Source organism: Columba livia, chromosome 4, assembly GCF_036013475.1.
Source record: "Columba livia isolate bColLiv1 breed racing homer chromosome 4, bColLiv1.pat.W.v2, whole genome shotgun sequence".
Lineage (NCBI taxonomy): Eukaryota > Metazoa > Chordata > Aves > Columbiformes > Columbidae > Columba > Columba livia.
The window spans coordinates 29,845,254-29,866,125 of NC_088605.1; the positions used below are offsets into that span (position 1 = coordinate 29,845,254).

Below are 20,872 nucleotides of genomic sequence, written 5' to 3' on the forward strand. Positions count from 1 at the left end.
TTCTACAGCTTTGGGTTTCTGCCTTGGCAGTCTTGCAGCAGGCCTTAGACATGTCCTGTTGTCTTTCTTTGGGATGGAATGGTGATGACTATGAAATATCATCTCAACCACACTGGGAGCTTCCTGAAGGCTACACGTCCAGAGAGTAAAGAAGGTCTTAGAGAAGACAGAAGGTTTGTTGTTCCCCATACAAAGTAAAATTCAAAACTTCTTGAAGAAGGAAATCAGATATATTTGCATGGAACTTGGAAGAATTAACAATAACACCTTTTCTCTCACTTTCTCCCCTCCTGATGACAGATGTCATCACCAGGAGGATATCATGACAGAAAAAACAGAAGACCAAGTAAGTTGTCAAAAGCTCAACATATGCTTGAGAATATCAAGCATCAAGTTCAAGTCTTTTCAAGAACGGAGGTTTTCACAGAAAAGAACACGCTGCTGTCACAGGAACTTGTGGCTTCCAAGGTACCGGGTTTCATACAGAAGGGGACAGTAGGCTGGAACGTCTGACAAACAGCTCTGATAAAGAGGCAAAGGAAAGAGAATGGGCTGTGGCAGCCTCAGCAAGTGACCCTCAACCAAGACCAAGTACAGTCTGATGGGGGAAACAAACAAACAAAACCAAAAGGAAAATAGAAAACCCCCAAACAAGCACCAGCACCTTACAGCAGCATCAGAGAGAAGGTAGCCCACTTTGCCAAGCACCCTGTATAGCTCTTTATGCTGATAGAAATAAAAATATTCCTAGCAGACTAGAAAGCCTTGAACGCAAGGAACTAACACTCACACAAACAGATGATATAGTTAAGTAGTTTAAGATGCCGAGCTCCAGAAAATTTCTATTTAGACTGGAAAGTGACTCTATTTGTCTTAATATACCTGTCCCCAGTTTCCCATTACATCATTTCCCTTTTCTAACACAAGTAAACTTGTAGTAAATGGCCAACTTTCTAGCTAGTACAGGTTCGTATTCAGTCTGCTTTGTAAGTCATTTCCAATATAGAACCTTCTTCCATCTATCTTACCAAACAAAATAAAACCCCTTAACTAGAAGTAAAAAGACTTCTTTACTAACTTTTTTCTCTCTAACATTCAAAACTTGTTTTCCTAGAGAGCCTGTCACATCCTCACAGGCACTCCTGACTGCATTTCAGCTACATCACTTGTACCATCTCTAGTACAATTAATGTTTTAAACTCCATAGTGAAATCCTGCTATTTGCCTTTGTTTGTACAAAGTATAGCATGGTACCTCTCTGAGCTATTTACTAGAATGTCTATGCAAACATTCAGGCAAGCTTGTTCTGCCCCATTCTAACTGCAAAAAGTGAGAAAGTCTGGACCGCAAAACAACCACTAGAAAAAAACCTCAAGAGGCCTCTTAAAAAAAACTTTCCTCCCCATTCTCAATTCCATATCAATCCCAACAGCACCCACAAGGATTATGTGTGTGGAATAGTTACCGAAGGGTAGTACTTACCAGTCTTAATGCAGCATGTGTTAATTCCAGTAACTGCTTTTTTGTGGTTGTTGCTCATTTTTTTTTTAATAAATTTTTCTCTTGCCTGGTTTACAGTTCCAGAATTAGAACTTATATATGCACAGGGCAGTGCAAGCCAACTGACACTTTATCTGAATGCTTATTTTATTAAAAACTCAAAAGAAAGTATAAAAATGCCTAGAAGCCACATCTTCCAACAGACTAGGGAATACTCAATTTCAAAATAAAAGCTCTTAGCAAGAAAAAAAACCCAAACAAATAAAACACACAAAACACAACATTAGATTTTGGGTATTTCAAGCCTGGCTATAGGGACTTTTCTCTGACAAGAAAAAAAAAAAAAAATCCCATCGCCTGCATTTTGAAGATCACGGTGATACAAACACTAAGTTTCTAAGGTTATGTGCTGAGGTGGAGAAATGGAGGATCACCTTTCTTCTTTTATTATGCACATAAAGCTTTCCAAATATCAATCCAGGACCTTTTTCATACAATAAAGAGTAAATTTACCCTAAACAGAAGCCCACATGAAAAATGATCCATCCGATTTTTGGGTGCCTGTAGTATCTCAAGCCTTAACCTCCAGAAAAGAACAAGGCCACTGCATCTGATTAACAAGTCTGTGAAACACCTAAGTGTTCTGCAAAAACAGTTTCCCACAACTTTTAAGTTTTGTGAAATGCAAATTTCATACATTGAACCGCCTTAATTTAAACAAAGTAGATACAAAAAGCAGGCCACCAGCAAGACACTTGTCTGACCAATAATCAGTCCGAGCCAGGTACTCTATCAGAGACAGATTATGTACCTCCCAATTACATCCTGAAGTGCCCACAACCTTGATGTAGGTTAAACAGCTGCTCCTGGATTTACTTAAGATCCCAGAACAGAAGCATATGGAAGCTTTTTAGTTTCTGATAAAGTTAAAAATATTACAAACTTTTAGCTTTTATTGAAAATTAAATATATTAGCAAAAGCAAGATTTAAGAAATACTTTACAAATGATTTACATACAAGAATGCCAGTATCAGACATATTCACAAATATGCAAACCTTTAATTACAAAAAGTACCTATTGGCAGCATGATGCTAACCTGGCCACTGCAGTGTGCTCTACTATTGATATGAATAAGGCATAGAACTCACATTTGCACCAACTTAAAAAGTTCAAATAAAACTTTAAGCTTTTAAATCCTGGGTGCACAATCCCCAACACACACACACGCACACTCTAAGATTTCTTCTAAGCTCTAGACACTAAGTGTGCGCTCTGGAAGAACAACCAGCCTGAAAAGCCCAGTAGAAGTGTAACCGGTACTAGCATTGAGTTTTCAGTTTCCTCTTTAACATGTACAGGCCTAGGTATGTAAACCATATTCACAGTTTAAGTATTTTCAGACAGAAGTACCTTTTTTTTTGCATTTGTTCCTTAAAATTGGCTCTCAGTTCAGCATACAGTTCATAATGTCACCTGTTTTGTGATGCATACATTTACAAGATAACTTAAAAATCGGTGCCATATTCATGGTCAAGATAATTTAACAAGAGTAGTAATATCCAACAGTGACATTCAATACTAGATTTCAAATATTTGTGCAAACAGCAAAAGAACAGTTGAGGCAAACTTTTGCAAAACTTTAATACCTCCTCAATGTTGTAAACTTGGACTGTCAGCCTTAACTCCTGCACTTCCCACAGCTTTAAAAAGTCAGTGGCTAAAACGGTCAAGTCTCAAAAATGTTCTCTTCTACATAGTGCAAATTGTAATGTAGATAATGTGAGAAACATATCTAGCTGGATTGACTGTGCAATCATCAGTGGTCTTCTCTCACAGCTGAAGTGTGCATTCAGAGAACCACATGGTTCAGGAACTCAGGAGCGTGGGGAAGAGCAGTTCCATTACACTTCTCAAACCAGTGCTAGATGTGCAAAAGGCAGCAAAACTCCAGCTGCTACTACAACCAGAACAGAGTAACTTTTCAGGAAGACCCAGGCGGTTAGTCACTTGGACTGGTCTCTAGAAAAATATGTGAGTATATGTTGGATTTTTATCAGACGGTCTTTTAAAGACATCATGGAGAGAACTGACAGCTGATATCTGGGGTCTACTGGAAGAACAGCTAGAAGCCACCAACACCAAGCAGGACCATTGGGCATTGCCTAAAAATAAAAGATAAGCTGGTTACCCAAAATCAAGATAGTATAGTTGACTAACACAAAAACATCAAAAGACAAAGTTGTCAACAACAAAAACTAGTTTAAAGTTCGATACTAACTAGAGAATTCCAGATCCATGAGATCAGAAGGGTTCTGAAGGGATCTCTTCTGATCCCTCCCCAAGCTGAGAAGTTGAAGTACATTTAAGCTAAGCTTGATAAAGCAATTATTTTTAAGACAAAAACGGAAGCTTATAGCTTCTTTGGGAAAAGATGGCTAGGTATAAGACAGTTACCTAATAAAAAACCTCCCTGCTAAAAACTAAATCCATTGCCTGTCATGCGATACTCAAGGCTTGAATATTCTTGAAGCCTAACATTTTTACTACAATTGTCTCTGTTATATTTGAAGGACTCCTGCATCACCTACCAATTCCACTCCCTTCTCATTACCTCCTAGAAAGAGCAGGACTACTTAACCAGTTTCTTTTAAGTTGATAAAACATACTATGTAACTTTTCCCTGTACTTTATTCAATTATCTACACCAAGCCTTAGATGTCACACCCAGAACTGGACATAACACTCCTCAGCAGAGGCCATATCACTGCAGAGAAGATTAATGACCTCAAATGACCTACTACATTACTGGTAGTAGTACACTTCAGGATGACATTTTCTCTCTTTCACCTGTATCACAGTCAACATACGTGTTCTGTTCTAAATCTCAGGTACACACCCACAGCATTGCTGTCCTGCTATTCAGCCTCATTTTGTGCACTTACTCCTCCTCCCAGTATGTCGTTTTAAATCTTTTTTTCTCTATTAAATTGTTCTAAAGTCACTTCTGAATTAATGCACTGGCCTTTACAGCATCTATAGTACTCAGAGATTGTTTTAAAGTATGTAGCAGATAAGTGAAGGACTGGCTCTCATAATATCCCACTCCATACATATTCCTTTGGAAGCCAAATTTTACATATTTTCAATTGTTGTTTTTCTCCAGCCTCCACACTCTCAGATCTCACCAACCTTCATTAAGTGTATATAATAGCCATTAAAATAGATTGCTGTAGCTACTTTCTTAAAAAACATTTGTCAAATCCCAGCAGCTGCAGCGATTTATGGCACTAGCCCAGACAGTAGGAAAGTGTTCTTTGTGATTACCTTTTTGCCAAAGATTACTGCCTGCACACATCACATGGAAAAAAAAAACAACAGGGTTTTTCCCCATTTGAATTCAACAGCTTTACACAAACCATTGATACTAAATGATGGCCCACCTGTATATTTTCTTCCCTGTCAGGCATTGGCCCAAAGTGCTGAAGAATTTGAGTGCGAAATTTGTTTCTTAAGTTTTGGAACCAACTGCAGGCCTGATTGTAAACAAAGTTGTGAAGTTCTCTCAGTTTCTTTAGTTCTTCATCAGCAACCTGTAAGAGGAATGATATGAAAATATCATTAGAGATAAATAAACTATTAAGGTGTTTAAACTAAAATTAAGAAACATTAAATTTCAACTGCATTCTCCTAAATTTTGATTGCTAATGCCTGAATAGTAAAGAAGTTAAAAAGTTACAGCTGCAAACTATTGTTCAAAGAAAACCCAAAGTATTTCTTTCTTACTTTATAAAAATAAAAACAAAAAATTAAACTAGCTTCTACTTCTTCCACATGCTGGCACTGAATCTTCTAGTGGTCTAGGGACCTAAAAATTTGAAACTGAGCTCTTAAGAACAAATCAAACGAAAATCTTGAGATACTAATACTAGTAAATACTTAGTGTTCTGGATACCTTAACATCTTCCAAATATTCGATGTCTGCAGTGCAGTAACCATCTTTCATCCCTCTCCGTAAAACTCTAAATCTCCTTCCACCAACTGTATCAACAACAGACCGTCCATCAGGTAGAAAATGAACATTCCTAATTTGCAGCATGCATCCATAATCTGCAAAACTAGAAAATGGACCTTGTCAATAATGCAATTATACACTTCTGAAAGGACATACTTTATGATTAATAAAAAAGAGACATAAGAGATGGTAAGTTTAAATGTAAACCTACCCGTTTTGAGAATCACTTATACACATCCCAAACTGTTTAGTTCCAGTTTCCATACTTCTGCGAATCATTAGTCGGTATCTTGGCTCAAACACATGCAGAGGGCAAGGCACAGTAGGATATGCCATAGTGCAAACAAACATTGGAACATTCTTGGTCAAGCTGCAAGAGAACATCAAAAGAAATATGTGGCTTAAGAATCTAAACACTGTACTATGCCAAGACAACACATTTTTTCAGTATGTTTGCCATATTTCAGGTCATAAAGCACTCTTTTCAAAGTTCAATAATAAGCACATTGTATTAACTTTCATAAAGAATCAAAACACATACTAGTAGCAGTGACTGAATACTTGGTTACTGATTTGAATACCCACTGGACAACAACCTCATAGCTGCCTAGTTAGTGAGTATCTCATCAGGGAATGAAGGGCTTTGTTTTGGGGCCAGAGATGTTACTCTGTTTTAGTTTGAACCACACAAGCCATTATGCCCTCAGTCACAGCTTTCCTGGAACTAAAAAGATATAGCAGCAGCTGCATAGTGGATAGGTGACCACTGAAATTGTTTTCAATGACTCCAGATCACGGGACCCAACCCAGAGCATAATTTTTACCTCGCTATTTTTTTCAGCAGGACTAACTGAAAACCTATTTTTTTATGCTATTTCATCAAGCATGTACAGTTGATATAAACAAGTTACCATTAAAACATTACCAGGTATTTAATTTTAATACCTTTCATCATTCTAATGTATAGATTCTGTTATATAAGTTGCACAAGCCATAGTTTCAAATAGTCTTCCAACATTCATATCTACAGCACATGATGCTTTATCTATCTGAAGAACTCTACTAACCATCAAGATTACAAAAAAATCCCAACGATTTCTTTTCACCACATCTGTCATGAACTGATTTGAAAGAAATCCAGGTATCTGAGACTCAGCAGCCACTTCAAGAGAACAATTCCATTAACAGAAGCAAAGCTAAAACTGAGGCTCCGCAACAGTGCACAAAGAAAGAAACAGAAGGGCAAATGTGTTTCCTAGTGGACTTGAGAGCCTCACATTGCTACTATTGAAGTGTCAAAGTGTGATTCTCTTATTTCCACAGTAGTTAAAAATTGTTAATTTTCTGAAATACATTTTTAAGACACCAAATTAACATGTCTTTATACTTCCTGTATCCAAAATATGCCATTATTAACAATCAGGAAAATTATAAAACATTTTTTAAAAGGATTTCCATACTAATCTCTCAAGTTTTCTAGATAAAAGACAACAAGCTTACTTTGAGTGTTCAGCAGTTTCTTCAGCATGAATTCTTTTTCTCTCATATAATTCATCAGCCAAATATTTCATTATTAATTCCTCCAGCAGTTCTGTGATGCTGTATTTTCTACTTGCGAGATACTGTAAGCAATTAAAAGTATTTATTTTCATATATATTAACAAAAAGCTCAGGAAAATGCAGCTTTTAGTATATCATGGTTTTAAGTAAATGTGTCATAAATCAGATTTAAACATATGAAAACTTACAGCTTTGAAGTTCTTAGGTTTCATTACTTAACACCTAATGTTATTCCAATATTTAAAAATTAGATTCTCTATTTTAGTTCTTTGTATCTGAGAACTCAAGTGTCTCAATTTGTACTTCTTTGCTTACCAGACACAGAATTGATTTCCCAGGTTATACAGCCACACAAATAAGGAAAGTGTACATAAATCACAGAGAGGTTTTACTGCATAGTTACCAACATTTACAAACACTCAGGATTTAATTACACAAGTAAAGCAGATGGTCACAGAAACTTAAAACTAAGACCCAGAGGCAAACCTAATCAACCTATATTGACAAAGTTAGTCTCAAATTTTTCCTTTCCATAACCCAAGTGAACCCAAGTTATTTGGTTTAAGTGAAACAGCCTTTAAAATTATATATTTGTATTTGTGAGCTCTACTGAGAAACAGTACCTCCTTCAAACTCTCCTTACAGAGTGGACACTGAGGAGCATGGTCTAAACACCGTTCCAAGCAACCTTTGCAAAAAGTATGTCCACAAGGGGTTGTCACCGGCTCAAAGAATAGCCTGAAACAAAGTTATTAGAAGTTAGATGCCATGGCAAGCATGTGTTTTGCTAGATAAGTCAGTGACCAACCTCTTTAATTTTTAAGACTAGTTATACCGTAACAAAGCAGAGAAAAATTAAACCCATGTCTCCTTATTCTGCTTTTTCCTCTATACTGTAGTTTGCTTCCGTGTACCACCACAACACTAATTTTTTATTTTCCGATTAATCTAGACATTACAACACTAAATATCTGAACATTTATCTCAAAGTACAAAGATTTTAGTCTTAGTACATAGAGATTAATAATAAGCAAAATTTAAAAACTATTTGAGGAGCTAAACTGCTTTAATAGCAGTTATTACATCTGAGTAATATAACTATGAATAGTTTAGCATACATCCTATATTTTAAGGTGTTTATTCTGAAAAAATCAAGACAACTCAATAAGACCTTTCAAATACATCAGCTACATTTAAGCAGACTAACATTCTGAAGTATCTACATCTCCTAGATAAATATGAGGTTCGCAAGCAATGCTTCCAAGCATTAGCCTTCCCAAAAAACGTTAAATAATTTTACTGACTTAAAAAAACCCTAATATTTAATTGCAAAAGATCCTGTACTTAAGGTTACCAGTTAACAACAATGTCAAGTTTTATTTAAAAGGCAACTTTGATTAAAATAATGCTGTATTATATAGCACTGTAGGAAGTGACACATTTAAATAAGGACTTAACTGCAAGGGTAGAGGAAAGGTGAAACATCACTGACTAATATCAGAAGTCATCACAATTTATAAGTACCTCAGTTTATACGTTTAATAGAGCATTTATCATGGAAATTTTGAATCAAGGAGAGAATCTTACCTCATACACAGAGAGCACTCAAAATCCGACACATCAATCAAATCCCCCGGAATTGCTCCAAAAGCCAGTGTCGTGTCCCTTTTTGCACTTTCTAAGGAAAAAGAAGACAATATTCCTTCAAAGAAAGGCACAAGACAGTAAATACTTTAAATTTAAAAGTAAGTGACTGCTTACCTCCTTGCTTTTTGTGTTTGTTTCTTCCATCTTCACATACAACTGTATCCTGCTCTGAAAAGGAAAGCTTTCTTTTCAACAAAGCACCTTTTGCTTGGCCAGAGAGAAGGGGTTCAGAAGACACTCTCTTTAAGCCATCTTCCTTGGCAAGGTCTTTTGTTGAGTTAAGAGCATGGGCAGACTGTGCACGATTTAAGCTTCCACTGACAGGCTCCAGTATATCTGATCCTCCTAAACTCTATAATAGTAAGATGAACTGAACTGTACTTAAAAAGTAACACAAATCTAAGTATGTAAAATGTGAACATGCAAAGATATAGTAGTCAAACTGATCTCCACAGTTAGTTCATTAGTTAACTAAATAAATCTGGTAAGTCAAGACAGTACTCAAAATTACTTAGCATTAACGATTTAAAAATCTTCATCTGCTTCAAAGATGAAGAAAAACTCTACTTGTTTTTATTTTGAAGTCACTAATATAAAATCTCAGTACCTTCTAATAAGTAGCTCACTGGAATGAGGAGCCTAACACTCCAAATGAAAATACATTACTCCCAAACCACAATTCTTTTCTTCCAATTTAGCCAATTTCAAAAAGTAAAAATTTAGGCTAGAAAATAATTATGACAAATAAGGATATCAGAACTTCTGATGTTTGCATATCAGCCAAAGAGAAAACTTATCCTATGGTTTTTGTTACCTGCTCAGGACAAAGCTGTGAGTTGCAGTAAGACTCAGTCATCTCAGAACCAAGTACAAAAGGTTTATTTCGAATACGTGGTGAATTCCAAGCAGATTCCTTCAGACTCTCTCCTAACTTCTCTGGTGACAGCACATCACACAATGTCTAGAAAACAAGCAGTTAAATGTTCATAATAATGGCAGAGGATCTAGATACAGCTTTATTATAAGGCTAGATACCAAAACCAATAATTTAATCTGTATGAAGTTATTATCATACATGGAGCTCTATTTAAGCACTAACTGAGAAAGAACAGTTGAGAACAAGCAGAAACCTACATACCTATATTACTACAAAGAAATTTATCTAGAAATCTTTTCTACTATGAGTGAGTGAGCTCTTCAACAAAGTCAGACATTACCAATTCAGCCTCACACAGCTTTTCCAATGTAAATTCTTATTATAAAAGAAAAACTGTTATATTCTGGGCATGAAAGAGTTCAACTTAGAACATTTAACTTGCTGCCTACCTTCCAGTTTTCTAGATTTTCATTTAGGACTATTTCTTCAACATAGTATGATATATCTTGAAAGGAAGTAGTCTGACACTGAAACCCTCTCTGCTTGTATTAAAGATTTTTAGATGCTCAAAGTCTACCACAATGGAGGCTTTACAAAGGAATCAAGTCAGAGATAGGAACACAGTTCCATAAATAAAATTACCTTTTCTACTGCTAGCTTGGCTGGAAGGAAGTCCTCATCAAGGGCTAAGCACTGTAGAAACAGTTGTAAGGCATCACGTACAAAGCCAGAGTCTTGCAGCACTTTTCCTTTCCGGAAGTAGACCTGAAAAGCAGATACCATCAAAACATCTCTAGAGTATGTAGAACTGCAGTATTCATCTCACAGGCATTACAACAGAGTTAGAATTAGAACCCTCCATGACAAAAAGAATGTAGATCTTCAACAAACTCCAGCTGTGCACAGTGTGAGTGATCTGTGTGCCTTGTCTAACATACATCCCCCACAGTGTTTGAAAAGATTCATGGGATAGACTGGTATTAGTCTCCTTCTAGTTAATTTATTTTGTCTTACATAAAGGGTTAAAAACCTGACTAGTGCTGAATTTAAAAAAGGCCTTAATTTCCCCTTCTGTGAGCCTTTGGAGGGGAAGAAGAAGGACATCAAATGCAAATTTGTACAGTACCTCACACAGCAGCTTACAAAATACCCTTCTTGCCCTTTGACTTGTTAAAAGCCTTATGGTTCCAGCCTGCAGGAGAAGCGTAACTACAAACAAAACAATCCACACAACCGTACATCTTAATCTATACCCTTAACACAAAACAATGCACTTTTGGAATTGCTTCCTCCAACTATATCTATTCTTGAAAACCAGCCAGCAGCTAGGAGGAAATAAATGTTTGTATACTATTTCCTATGAAAGAAAAAAAGAGGGGAAAAAAAGACTACTGAATTTTGCTGAACCTACCTATATGACGTTGCAACTAAGAAGTCCCTTATCCAACTTATCTCATTTTAAAAAAATTGCATTTGTAGTAATACAAATCCAAGTTGGATGAAAAGAAGTTATCTAACAAAAGTTATATAAAACACCATTATCTAGTTGTATAGGAGATTTTGGACAATGGGCCAGAAACAGAGCTCAAAAAACCAAAACAAACAAAACACTAACACCCCACACCCCCCCCACAATGGAGTGCAATTTCTACAGAACAACTGCCAGTATTAACAGTAGCACCTGTTAAACAAGGCTGTCAGCTGAGGGCATGCATCATCTGTGACAGATTTGGGCAGTTTCATTAAACTGTATCCTGAAGCAGGAAAGTATGCTAATCCGCCTCTTACGGTTTATTTTTGTACAGAGATAAGAATCGTTAGAGGAATCAACCAAACCAAGCTCAGTTAAGTGAAGCGAGGTTTCTTTCCAAACATACAGAAAAAAACAGACAGTACTACCAAGGCTGAGAGGCAAAAAGCAGGATGCTTTCTGAATTGACAGTAGCCACGGAACTGCTGAACACAGCAGCAAGTTATCTCCTCTTGTGTGGCAAGGTCTTGCTGCTCCTGCTGTGCTTGGATTTCAAACAGTGCTGCAACATGCAGCATCTTACACCTCTGAGGGCCAGTGACTTCCCAGAAGCCTGCAGTATTTGCAAAGCTCAGTTACCACTGAGTTTCTTTGGGCTTTTTGAAGAAAAACTTTCCAAACTAAAACAAAGTGTCATTCTCTTAATAAAAATGAACAAATAAACAAAGCAACCTCCAAACTCCAGCTGTTACAGGTTACATCACCATAAACTATCCCAATGCCAAACATTGGAGCCACTAAAAAAGGCCCCAAACGTATGTTTATGGGGTTTTTTTAGCCAATATTATTACAAAAGGATTTATTGCTTATGTCAAATATTTTCTGACTCTTTAGCAGCATTTGGAAAAGAAAATTGTGTTGTCCTGTTTATATAGCAAACTGTTTTACCAATAAAATTCAAAAAATATGAGAGAAATGTTGACTTAACATAGAGCCAAGAATTCCGGTCCTGACTGGCAACAGTGCTTGCTCATCTCATGTGATATTCTCAAGGAACAGATAATGCTTAACGTGCTCCGACTTTGTGAAATACAAAGCATAAATACCCCAGGGAAGTGCAGAGCCTTAAAAGGACTAACTTGTATGTAGTGTAAGAAATTTTAAAACTCAGTTACACCAACCCACCAAACATACAGGCCTCAGAAGTTCAGCTTTCAAGCAATTAAAGCTGGCTGCACAATTTCAACCAACCATCCAGTCCAATAACATTAAGCTAAAGTTTGTAAATATTTAATAATTTTTCTTAAAATAACACACAGAAGTGTTCTTATAAAGAAATAAAATTATCAATAACAAGTAACTACAGACAGCACAAAAATACTTCATAATACTTCCCAAGAAGTCAGTTCCACTGCACTTAGGCCTTTGTCCAAAGACCCCATCTCATGTTGTGATACAAAATAAAAATACCTGAAGTTTTTGATGAAGGCTAAATTAACAGTTTCAAGTAGATCCATCAATGAACTCTGGCCTGCTGTACTCATCAATGACCTGTCTCATATAAGTAACTATTTAAGATACCTTTTAATATTTTGCATGTCTGACAAGCTAATGATTAAGACCTACATTCTCAACTTGATGCGAGTATAACGTAGAATTCATGAATTTTATAGATAAACACAGATTTTCAAAAAGTTCATATCAACTTACCTCTGGCCAATTTGGCATTTTAGAAATAACAAAATTTAGATCTTCTATGGCTGCTTTATATTCTTGGAGGCCAACATACGACTCAGCTCTGTAAATTCTTAGCATCAAGTCACTGGAATCTGAAGAAAATAAAGTAACATTTTTAGTAATTCAGAAATGTCTAATTTTTAATTAGATATGCTTTCATAGTCATATGTTATAACACTTTTTGTATCATACTTTCAAAATTACTGGAGCACATTCTCCCCTGCTGCCCAGTGTCTGGGTAATAAAAGTGGCAGTAATTCCAGGCTCATGTCTTTCAAGGTAAAGATCAAATTTTGGACCACCTAATGTATCTTGCAACAAGAAAATATATTTTAAAAGATCTAAGACTGAGGCTAGCAGAATAAAGTATTGCTCAATACTGCTGTGACTACAAAAACTGAGGACTAAGGAGACTTTAGCTTTACAGTACACCCATTCAAAACTACAGAACTCTGTGAATTCACATAAATATTATAAAGTTTGCTTTCAGACGTTCAAATTTTCCTTTAGACTGACATTTGCTTTTATAACGCCCAACCCCTTCCAGCTATGGCAGGAAATGCAGATGCTACTTTCACAAGGGTCTCCCATTCAGTAAGTACCAGAAGGAGGCTTTATCACTGTGGTCTGAAAAGAGACAGCCAATACCAGAAAGCCCTTAACACCCCCTGGCAGCCCTGTTGTAAGGAGCTGTACTAGTGGAACTTCTGCAATGGGAAAACATCAGTATGTGTTCAGTAAATCTCACATCCAAAATACAGTATTTTGCACTTTAGTAAAGCAGCCTCTAAATGGGAAGCACACGCATCTCCATGCCTCAAACTATGGTTTTCATAACACAATTAATTGTAGTTGTTGCTTGGAGAGAATGCCAGCACACTGCTTTGTTCTTGATTTCATTAAAAAACTACATCTGCGTTTTTCATTGAACGAGATAAACAAGTCAAACATTGGCCTATTGTAAAAAATACTACAATTAAATAGGTCTTTAAGTTTGTTTCAAAAGGTTTTCTTGGGAAGAGATCATTTCAATTCAATATTCTATCTTAGTATTTTCTAAATGTCATAATTTCCAATATTATCTTGTTTTACATCTAAAAGCCAGACTGGTCAATGTTTCCTTGTATTCCAGCACATTGCTTTGTATTTAGATCCACAATGCTATAAGTGGAAGGATCTAATGGAGAAGAAAGAGTTAAGAAAATCAAAACTGATGGAAGAGTTCACAGCTGAAACTAAAGTTCCCTTCTGATTAGAGGTGTCTTTGAGTTGACAGTTTCCCTTCAAATACAAATATTGCCAAACCTGGTTTAGTTATTTTTTATTTTAGATATAATAAAATGTTTGTATTAACAGAAGTCTGGGAAACTGACTTAAACACCAATCCTGCAGTCAGAACAACTCTGAAGCCTGCTTTCCTGTGGCTTTGTGTTTTGCGGCTGTTATAGTCTAGTTAGGCAGGAGCTCAGATCAAATTCTTCAAACTGTTTTTTTCAAATACAACTGTTTGTTGTATTTGACTCTTTGGTGTCCAGCAGAGTTAGTATAAAACCAAATTATTTTCTTCAGAGATAGCAGTAAGTGCAGGTTTTTGTTCTCCAACAAGCTACCTATTCGCACATAATCAGAGGGAGCTCATCTTTTTCAGACTTTCAAGTGTATAACATGACCTGAGGAACTCCAAGCCTTCTTTTCTGGAGGCAAGGTGAAAGGCAGTTTGAAAATAAAAATGTGAGCTCAAGTCTACAGCAGGTGGATGTTCTGTCCATTCCTTTTTCAAAGAGGAAAACATGATTTGAACTGAACTGATACAAAACAAAGGGCTAAGCCAATGAGTTTAACTGGGACCTCAACTCTGCTACTGAACACACAAACCCTGCCAATGAATGATCAATAAATGCAACATATTATTCTATACAGTTGCAAGACCAAAGGTCCTAAATTTACATGTCAAATTTTGCAACCATAATTTAATTTCTAGGTTTTACAATTGTGAAAACATCATTTTGCAATGTTACAGCATACATTTTAATGTCTGCCATTTAAAGGGAGGATGCAAAACTATTCCAAATCCTTAGATCAAAGACCAAACAGAGCAGAAACACAATCTGTACTTGAATTTTCAATTTCAGTAACTCAATATATTGTAAATATGGAAATCAGTCACTTCTAGCATACCCAAAGACAAGCAATTTTATAAAAAAGTGTCATGGTTTAACCTGAGCTGGCAACATAACCACAATATCCTCTCACTTCCCCATCTCCAAATAGGAGAGAGAATAAAAGGGGAGAAACTTGTGGATTTAGTTAAACACATTTTAATAAAATAACACTAATATATAACTAGTAGTAATATATAAAAAATTGAGATAGAGTATGAACCAAAAGATACTCAATGCAATTCCTCACAAACTCCATTCGCACCAAGCAGCCAGTCCCAGGCAGCAGCACCTGGCCCCAAACAGCTGATCCCAGAGAGAAGAGAGAAAAGGGCAGAAAGACCCAGAGGCCTCTGCAAACAGCAGGATGGCAAAAGGCCGAAATAAACTCCCAAACAGGTCTCTGTCCCGACTGCGAGCTGCTCCCAGACTAGACGGGAGATCCCAACTGTCCTTAAATATGAAGCATGACACCAATGGGACAGAATACTCTCATTGATCACTCTGGGTGTCAGTCAAGCTCTGCCCCATCTCCGCCCCACTTCCCAGCCACCTCACACCTGTGGGCAGAGCTCAGAGGCCTTGGCTCAGACCAGACCAACTAAAAACATTAACTCTGTCCAGGCATGTTATCTTCTTGTTCTCAAACTAAATCCAAACAACAACCATGCTAGCTACATAAAAGAAAGGTTTCTAACTGCATGAAGAAAATTAACTTGTTTTCAGTCAAACCAGCACAAAAAGACACCAAGTACTTTCAGTTCAGGACTGTGTGTAACCATTATTACATTAACAGGAAAGTATACAAAGGCGTACAACACAATAACCCGCTCAGTATGCATTCTTTTTTATATTACTTCCCAAGAATCTGCTCCTGACTACTGTCAGCATAAGCATACCAATAAATGGACCATACCTCATCCTATCTGATACTGCATGCTTTTTATATGGTTCTCAATAACATCCCAAATTCTTTAACATAAAATATATGCGCATCACAACCACTATGCAAAAAATCTTTAGGACACAGTATTTTTAATACAGCACTATAGGGTCACCCCAATGATCCAGGGTTGGAACACACAACCCATGAGAAGAAGCTGAGAGAACACAGCTTGTTTAGTAGAAAAGAATTCCTGAAGGACCTGGGAGAACCCAAAGCCTTCCAGAATACAAAAGGAGGCTACCTGGAAGACTTTTTACTGAAGTGCACAGCGAAAGAACAGGAGATAATGGTTATAAACTGAAACAAGGGCTGTTCTGACTTGAAATAGGAAGAAATATTTTCACCATGAGCAGGTTGCCCAGAGAGCCTGTGGAATCTTCATGTTTGTAGGTTTTCTTAACCCAGCTGGACAAAACCTTATGCAAACTGCTCTGAACTCAGTGTTTATTCTTCTTTGAACAGACTGATTGGTCAACAGAACTCCTGACACAGGAGGACTCCAGCAGGAATGAGTTTGTGATTCAGACTAAACTCAAGCCTATTAGCTGCGTGTGTCAGGATACTCGATTAAAGACAAGCTGCACTTGTATTTTAATCCAATAGACTTCCTTTAACTAAATTATTTCATTTCAACCCCTGCATGATGGATGTTAACATTCCTCATGTTTTCCAAAAGTCACTTTTGCACCACGGCAAATATTTCTCTTTCAGATGTTTCAAGCAATGTAAGAAAATTATGAAAAGATGCCGCTTGAGTAAAGGTTTAGCGCAAATGCCTTATTCAGGATATAGGATTTATGTTTATCACAACTTATTAACTCTGTGTCTGTATTAAAAACAAAGAGAAATGAACTAGCAGTGAAGAAACATTGAAACAGAACATGAATGATTTTAAACATATTTCTTATGCTACATCTTTTCCATCTCTAAGTGTTTTCAACAACTCACGTTCTGGAGGAAGACCGAAAGCATATCAGCAGCTTGGCTCTCTACTGGCCTGAAATTACCTTCTGTCCGTAGTTGTGAGCCCACAACTCTAAATTGGCATTTAATGTACATCTGCATTCTGATTCATAAAGTTATTTATCTATCTTCACCAGAATGCTTGGAATATACTTAGAATATTGATAGTTCTCAGGACAGGAGATGCAGGAAAGAGCTGTACAATGGATCTTAAACTGAGTTTCTAGAACTTAATTCTAGCACATGTACTAAATCTGAGTAATAAAATAGTGGATAAGCATCACAGCTGATAATTATTCTCAGTTTTTAAAGCCAAAATTTAAGATATAGCTCCACAACAAGAGGAATCAGAATTCTTTCCCCACAGACACCTAAATGGTATTGCTAAATCCATGAAAGAAGGATTAGAGTCTAAAGAATTAATTTTCTCTTTTATTATTTCCAAACAATCTTGAAACATGAAACAGGACCCCTGTAAACATTTGTGATCAAGAATGGATTCACCAGTTTGTACCCTGAAGGCCATTTAGTTTTCACTCCATTTTTTTGTTTGTTTTATACGAGCCAACGTTGTCGTTCAGAACATGTATAGAAAAAAAAAAAAAGTCCGCTTCTTACAGTTTCAAGACTTAAAATAGACCAAACACTTTCCCAGGTCACATCTGTCCCATAGCCTACATTTTGGAAACCCTCTAGCAAATAACGTAGAATTGGGAGCCACAACTGAACCTCTTTAAATGAGGTTGCCAAAAGGCAGAAAACACATCTGAGATCTAACCCCATCTACACTGAAAACAGTTTATTCTGGAGCTAGATCTAACGTGTCTCTGCAGAACAGAATGGAAGGATTAGACTTATACAAGCCTTTAGTTTTTGTCCGCTGCAGGCAACTGTACAAACATAATACACTTAATCTGTAAAAATATTAATTCCTAAATTTCTGAACACAAATAAAGTGGCACAAATGAAAACGGAACCCCATGGGTCACCAAGTGTTAAAATCCATAGTTGAATAATAATAAAGGAAGCTGTCACCAGATCCATCCAGGTATATTGATCACACAAATTTGACTCCCTCTACAAAGACTAAACTCTGAAAAACTGACAGTATCTCAAAGTGTTCATGGTCTCAGATGCGCTGCTTGCAACCAATACAACATAGTCTAAACCCGTGCCTTTACCTCCTGCCTTTGCACCCTCTCTCCACAGTGTAAAACTTCAACCACACCCACCTATGATGTCACTGCCATTACACAACCTGTCCCCCTCCACGCCTGTCTGCTTATGCAACTGGGCCCGGCCTGCTGGGAATTGTCTTGGTGTCACTTAAGACTGTGAAAATAGGTCTCTCTTAGGAAACAAGGTTAAATACAGCAACAGAATTTTTCTTGTCCAGGCACAGCGATAACTACATACAAACCAAAACAAAGCCCACAAACTGTTTTGTAAACAAGTCCCACGAAAGCATGCGAAGGTAGAAGGTAGAAGACGAGAAGCAGCCCATGTTGGGCACAGCTCCATGCCTCTGAAGTGCACCACACTACCAGGCTCGATGTTCAACCGAGGTCCACACCGCTACAAGTCTCGCAACTGGTCCCTCCACTCTACCGACTATGGGGAAGTTCCTTGAATCCTCTCCACAAACTCGAGAAAACTTCGGTTGCTCTTTATCGGTCCATTTCGATCGCTAACTGCATCAGCAGTAGGCGAGAGGGGCTGAAGGGCAGGAAAGAAGCGCAACGCACCCATTCCGCCACGCCTCCAACCCCCCAAGCCCGCCGCGCTTCTCTCCCAGCCCGTCACGCTCCCGGCGGGACAGGGGCGGGAGTCTGCGGGCCAGGCCCCGGGCGGAGGCAGAGCCCGCTCCCCACAAGCCTTACCTGCTCGGAGGGCCTGGCTGGCGGCGGCCAAAGCCTCTCGGAAGCGGCCCTGGGCCAGCAGCTCCTCCAGCCGGCTCCCGGCCCTCGCCCTCTCGCACTCGCCCGGGAACCACTTCTCCACCAGCTGGTTGAGGACGACGCTGGTCCGCAGCGGGGCAGCGGCCGTGCTGGTGCCCCCCGCCGGCAGCAGCCAGTCCCGGCAGCGGCGGCAGCGGGCCCGCAGCTCCCTCCGGAGACAGCGGCGGCAGTAGGTGTGCCCGCACGGGACGGTCACCGGCTCGCTCAGGAACCTGCCGCAGCCGCAGCAACGCAGCGGCCCCTCGGCCGCGCCCCCGCCCTCCGCCGCCGCCCCGCGGTCCCGGCTCCAGCCCAGCCCCTGCCACAGGCGGTAGTTCAGCACCAGGCAGTCCACCAGGGTCCCGAGGCGCTGGGGTCCGGCGAGAGGAGCGAGGCACAGCGACGCCAAGGACGCGCCCACCACTTCCTTCAGGCGGCTCCCGGGCACCAGCCTCTCGGCCAGTCGCGGCAGCAGCTCCCGCTCTCCATCCGCTTCCTCGCCCGGGCTCCCGCTGCCGCCCGGCTCCGGTGAGACCTCCGAGCCCACGGCCACGGGAGAGAACGCCATCGGCTGCCCGGCTCCGCCGAGGGGGGTGTGGCGCTCCGGCCGCCGGGCTGGGCTCCGCGCGCGGCACTGAGGCACTGGCGGCGCGGGCAGCAGGAAGCGAGACAGCCTCGCGGGCGGGGGACGGGGGGAGGTGATCACGTGCGCGCCTCTGCGCGCGCGACCCGGGGCCGCGGTCCCCCGCCCTGACGAGACGAGGCGGCGGCGCGCGCCCAGCGCTGCCCCCCTTTCAAACCGCCTCGCCGCGCGCCCTCACCCCTCCGGCTTACATAAAGCGCTACGTCAGCTGATCGCCGGGCGGGCCGGCCATTGGCGGCGGGCGGCGCGCGGAGGGGCGGGCAGGAGGAGGAGGTTACAAAACACGGACACATGCGCGCGCTGTAACGGGGAGTTGGGCGGGGCGCGGGGCTGGCGCCGGGCGGCCCGGGCGTGAGTCAGGTGGGGGGAGAGGGGGCGGGGAGGCGTTCCTCCGCGCAGCCCGGCCTGGAGCGGGGCCCGGGGCGCAGCCCTCTCCGCCTCCCCCATCCCGGGGCTGGCAGTGCGGCGGGGCCGGGGGGGGCGGGGAGGAGGGTGGTTTAGCGGGGCAGAGGTACAGGCCTGCGAGCTCCGGGTTGGCCCGTGGGAGCGGCGCCGCTCTGAGGAGCGGCCGCGAGGGTCGCGCGTCGGCAGCGCTGCTGGGGCTGCGTGGCGGGCGCGGGAGGAAGCCCAGCGCGAAGGGATCGGGCCGTCGGGGCAGGGAGAGGGGTCTCCGAGCGCCTCGGGGGCCCGCGGGGTCTGTGGCTGCCGGGGCCCTGGAGGGTTCACCTGGCCGTGCCCGTGGGGCAGCCCGTGCGCGGCTGATCTCCCGGCGGTTGCCGCTCACACTCGCCCGGGCGCTTGGGCCGGCTCCTTTTCCTTCTACCATAGATTTTTAATGGAGGACACGATAAAAGTTACAAGATTAAGAAAAAACTCTTTGTCCTTAGTGTTTATGTAGTTCGCACTCTTCTCTTGGATGTTTCCAGTACTTGGCGTAGCATGCGCATAGGATGGGGTCCGATGCTTTCCTTGTTCAGAGCTGCTGTGTACTTGCTGTGCCGTAACAGCCACTTGGTGCAATTAAACCTTATGTTTTCCACAAGTGTAAAGTAGTCAGTCGAGCGCTTTTGTGGAAGTACCTGATCTGCTTTACCTAAACAAAGTAGAAGTTGCAGTGTGGTTTTGTGGGGAAATCTTTCCAGATGTATGTCAGCCTCTAATGAAAGCTTTAAGTCTGTTACATAAGTGTTATGTATTTGCAGTTGCTATGATGCTTTTTTTTTTTTTTTAAATTAGAAGGCTGTCATAAATTCAGAAGTCTCAGATAAGTATAATAGTTCTTCTAAAACCTTCCAGATAAGGCTTACACATCAGGAAAATTAATTTATGGCCTTCTGAAAGGAACGAAGCTATATTTGTCTTCAGCTGTATTTCATGTATGACAGGCTGGAGGATGATACTGTAGGTTGTTAAGAGGG

The 20,872-nt window shown here is 40.3% G+C and overlaps 1 protein-coding gene across 1 annotated transcript; it reads right to left on the reverse strand.

Moving 5' to 3' along the window:
- Nucleotides 1-2,435: 2,435 nt before the first annotated feature.
- LONRF1 (LON peptidase N-terminal domain and ring finger 1) lies at nucleotides 2,436-19,654 on the reverse strand. Its single transcript, XM_065060991.1, has 12 exons — nucleotides 18,755-19,654; nucleotides 12,780-12,898; nucleotides 10,241-10,363; nucleotides 9,536-9,682; nucleotides 8,836-9,073; nucleotides 8,662-8,752; nucleotides 7,698-7,812; nucleotides 7,015-7,136; nucleotides 5,726-5,884; nucleotides 5,455-5,617; nucleotides 4,943-5,092; nucleotides 2,436-3,664 (listed from the first exon to the last, which is right to left on the reverse strand). Exons 1-12 carry the CDS (start codon nucleotides 19,377-19,379, stop codon nucleotides 3,506-3,508), a joined length of 2,211 nt encoding a protein of 736 aa, XP_064917063.1. The 5' UTR covers nucleotides 19,380-19,654; the 3' UTR covers nucleotides 2,436-3,505.
- Nucleotides 19,655-20,872: the final 1,218 nt, after the last annotated feature.

Excerpts from the sequence above, each read along its gene's own strand:
- LONRF1 (XM_065060991.1), bottom strand. The coding sequence starts at position 19,379 with ATGGCGTTCTCTCCCGTGGCCGTGGGCTCGGAGGTCTCACCGGAGCCG. Across the intron at positions 9,074-9,535 it reads CACAGCTTTGTCCTGAGCAG|AGTTTAGGAGGATCAGATAT; the intron begins GTAACAAAAACC and ends TTACTATTATAG. Across the intron at positions 8,753-8,835 it reads CAAACACAAAAAGCAAGGAG|AAAGTGCAAAAAGGGACACG; the intron begins GTAAGCAGTCAC and ends CTTTTTCCTTAG.